This window comes from Pongo pygmaeus, chromosome 9 (genome assembly GCF_028885625.2).
Source record: "Pongo pygmaeus isolate AG05252 chromosome 9, NHGRI_mPonPyg2-v2.0_pri, whole genome shotgun sequence".
Lineage (NCBI taxonomy): Eukaryota > Metazoa > Chordata > Mammalia > Primates > Hominidae > Pongo > Pongo pygmaeus.
In genome coordinates, this window is record NC_072382.2 from 69,983,552 (window position 1) to 69,987,609 (window position 4,058).

At 55.0% G+C, this 4,058-nt stretch overlaps 1 protein-coding gene across 1 annotated transcript; it reads left to right on the forward strand.

The window, feature by feature from the left end:
* The first annotated feature begins 1,306 nt into the window (after positions 1-1,306).
* CAVIN3 (caveolae associated protein 3) lies at positions 1,307-3,702 on the forward strand. Its single transcript, XM_054439220.2, has 2 exons — positions 1,307-2,555; positions 3,084-3,702. Exons 1-2 carry the CDS (start codon positions 2,172-2,174, stop codon positions 3,483-3,485), a joined length of 786 nt encoding a protein of 261 aa, XP_054295195.1. The 5' UTR covers positions 1,307-2,171; the 3' UTR covers positions 3,486-3,702.
* The last annotated feature ends 356 nt before the right edge of the window (positions 3,703-4,058 follow it).

The window sequence follows — 4,058 nt, forward strand, 5'->3', positions numbered from 1 at the left end:
CAGTGATTGGTTAGGGAACATAGGCCTAAACCCATCAATGCATGTCATTTTTGTAGCCATAGAATTTGGATTTGGAAAAGCCAAGTAACCCAGTGGAAGGCAAGTGTAAAAATTCTGGGAGGCTTCTGGGAAATAAATGTCCTAAATTTTAAGATGGTCCCCTTTTTCTTTTAGATCTTGTGCAGAGTTTTGAAGCCTGGAATGAAGCTGACACTTGTGTGTATGTGGGCACATACACAGGGGTAGGGGGTGTGTGGGGGACATGGGGGAGTGTGAGAGGTACGGGATGGGGTTCATAGTTGAGCAGTGGAGAGAACTGCAGAAAACCAGATTTGGAGCTGTGAATGACTCACACTTAATCACCACTCTACCAATCCTCTTTTTCAATTATGTTTGAATTGAGTTTCCTGTTACTGTTTGAATTGAGTTTTTGTTCCCTCAGTCTGAAAGCATTTTACCTGGTACATCCCTGATGGATCTCTCTGGGTAAATGTAGTTTCACTGGAAGAGATGGTGATTCCCACCAGATTCCCAAGAGAGCTTATTTTCTCTTGCATTAAGCAGCAGGGGTCAGGCTTATGGCCTTGTATTTGTAGAAATCAGCCATCAACCTAGCATCACCAGATTTCTGGCATTAGCTGCCCATGTCTGTGGCACTTCAGGCCCATGTAACTGTTTCCAGAGTGACACAAGTTTCTTCCACAGTTGTCATCAAGTGGCTCTCACAGGTTCAGTGAGAAGAGGAAAAGGGAGAGAGATCATCAGGATTAATGGATTACTTGCATTTGTGAGACGGTTTGCCAAGTATTGCTACAAACAAGGCATGGGATTTTCTTTTCTTTTCTTTTCTTTTTTTGCGATGGGGTCTTGCTCTGTCCTCCAGGCTGTAGTGCAGTGGAGCAATCTTGGCTTACTGCAACCTCTGCCTCCCAGGTTCAAATGATTCTCCTGCCTCAGCCCTCCCAAGTAGCTGGGATTACAGGCGTGTGTCACAACGCCCTGCTAATTTTTGTATTTTTAGTAGAGACGGGGTTTTGCCATGTTGCCCAGGCTGGTCTGGAACTCCCTGCCTCACGTGACCTCCCACCCCGGCCTCCCAAAGTGCTGGGATTACAGGCATGAGCCACCGCGCCCGGCTAAGGCATGGGATTTTTCGAACTGCTGACATTAGAAATTCACAATCCACATCATTAACTGGATCCTCCATGCCCACTCTCTTCCTCTCTGTAGCAGCAATTTCAAATCTTTACTCTCCGCAGTTCCACAGAACACGAGAAACAAACAAGCAAAAAAAGTCAGGCAGAAGCCCAAGTAACCTCTATCAAAGCAAAGACCAGTGCCTAGTCTAACGCTTTTAAGGATTTTAAAAGAAGATGTGAAGAGGTGTCCTGCTTATCCTCCAAGCTTGGGTGCTGGGGCCGGGCCGGCTGAGATTTACCAGTGAAACCCAAAGAAAGAGAGGGCAGAGAACTAGAGAAAAGAAACAAGATAATGCTACCCAAGAGGACGAAATAGAGAAGCAGGAAACGAAGCCTGCGGCCAAACCCTGGTGATGACTATTAGGAAAACACCAGAGGATGCCCCGCCCGCCAGCCCACAGTGAGCAGCCTGTCCACGTCACAAAGCGTGGCCTCGGGCCTTGACAGTTCGCGATCTGTAAGCAGGATGTTCCAGGGCCTCCCTGTCGCCTGCATCCAGCCTGGGGGCCACGAAAAATACAATCTTCACTGGTGTGGGAGGCCGAAAGTGGACGGCGACGGAGGCCCCTCTGGTTATCTCTCTGCCGTGCCAACACAGTTTCTGCGCCCACTAAGATGCATGAAATAAAAATTTCCGTGACTCGCCCTTTGCAGTGGAGACCTGAAACAGGCACACCAGGGAATTGGAGCGGAGGAGGGTAACTCAAACTCAGAGTGAGAGAGTTTGCAGGGGGCCGATTTGGGGCCAACAGGCTTCCCAGCAGGTCCCCGGCGCGGGGCAGCGGAAGGCGAAACGCTTTCAAGAGACCCCGCTGCCAACATCCCCACGCCCTCGCACCCTCCCGCCGCCCCAGAAGGCCAACTCCGCCTGCCTGAGTCACAGCTGGAGCTGGGGAGGAGCCAGGGAAAGGCGGCCCCTGACCGTAGTGCAGCCAGCGGTTACAGGCAGACGGAGCAGAGCGGTAAGGGATCATGAGGGAGAGTGCGTTGGAGCCGGGGCCTGTGCCCGAGGCGCCGGCGGGGGGTCCCGTGCACGCCGTGACGGTGGTGACCCTGCTGGAGAAGCTGGCCTCCATGCTGGAGACGTTGCGGGAGCGGCAGGGAGGCCTGGCTCGAAGGCAGGGAGGCCTGGCAGGGTCCGTGCGCCGCATCCAGAGCGGCCTGGGCGCTCTGAGTCGCAGCCACGACACCACCAGCAACACCTTGGCGCAGCTGCTGGCCAAGGCGGAGCGCGTGAGCTCGCACGCCAACGCCGCCCAAGAGCGCGCTGTGCGCCGCGCAGCCCAGGTGCAGCGGCTGGAGGCCAACCACGGGTTGCTGGTGGCGCGCGGGAAGCTCCACGTTCTGCTCTTCAAGGTCAGTGACCTCAAACGGTCCCCAATCCGGGGCCTTTGCCGGCCTTTGGGCCACCAGCTGGGGGCTCCCCGCTTCCATCCACCTACCACACCCACATTCCTGACCCCTCCCGCCGTCTGTTGCTGTGGAACAGACTCACAGAGCCGCACCTACTTCCCAAGATCCAGTCCCATCCCTCCCTCTCATGCCTGAGCCCCGCCTGGCCAATCCAAGCCCGCCCAGCTGTAGCTCAGGCCACGTCCGCAGAATTTGGTCTAAGTCCCAGCCAATCCCTAAAATAACGGTGGTTGAAAGGGCATTCCGTGACTGCGGGCACTATCCTCTTCTCGCGCCTCACCGGGCCTCACCTACTTTACAACGTTTTGCAGTTCGCAGGGAGCTTTCCCTCCTCTTAGCTTCCCACGCCTGCCTTTCCCCCCAGACTCTGGCTGCGGAGGTAAAAGGTTTCCCTTGTGTAATTAAGGAGTGAGTTTCGGGCTGCTGGGGGTAAGGAGCTGCCAGGATCAGTGCTGTGTCCGTCACATGCAGGAGGAGGGTGAAGTCCCAGCCAGCGCTTTCCAGAAGGCACCAGAGCCCTTGGGCCCGGCGGACCAGTCCGAGCTGGGCCCAGAGCAGCTGGAGGCCGAAGTTGGAGAGAGCTCGGACGAGGAGCCGGTGGAGTCCAGGGCCCAGCGGCTGCGGCGCACCGGATTGCAGAAGGTACAGAGCCTCCGAAGGGCCCTTTCGGGCCGGAAAGGCCCTGCAGCGCCACCGCCCACCCCGGTCAAGCCGCCTCGCCTTGGGCCTGGCCGGAGCGCTGAAGCCCAGCCGGAAGCCCAGCCTGCACTGGAGCCCACGCTGGAGCCAGAGCCTCCGCAGGACACCGAGGAAGATCCCGGGAGACCTGGGGCTGCCGAAGAAGCTCTGCTCCAAATGGAGAGTGCAGCCTGAGGGCTGGTGTTGCCTGCCTACCCTGTGCTTGTGCCTTGTCCCAAAATAAATCCTTTCAGAATGTAGCACTCACGCCCTAATAAGGAGCGAATCCTGCATCCACCAAGGCGGGCGCTCTGGCCCTCCCTTCCTTAAGCCCAGTCCTGTGTCCTCTGAAAGAGGTGCAGCCACTCACACCTGCTTGCGCTCACCATCAATAAAAGTAATTTCACCCGAACCAGACTCCGTGAGAAGGGATGGGGAAGCGGTTGGATGTGGGAAGGCAGTTACAAGGAATAAGACAAATGTTGGAACCTGGAATCATTGTACGATTTCTCCAGTTTCCACGGAGTCCTGCGTTCTAGACTCCAGTGACACATAGAAATATCCTTCTGACCACTTGCTCTTTAAACACTTTCCTCATGGGAACACACAGTTGCAGTTTTTTTTTTTGTTTTTTTTTAGCATCCAGTACAGTCCTTGCTGTAGGTGCTTACTCAGTGTCAACTAATGGTTTTCCTCTTAGTCTTTTCTTTCCTTAGCACCTCCTAAAAGTTGAGTTTTCCGGGATTCCTTTCTTGGCCCTCTTTTTAC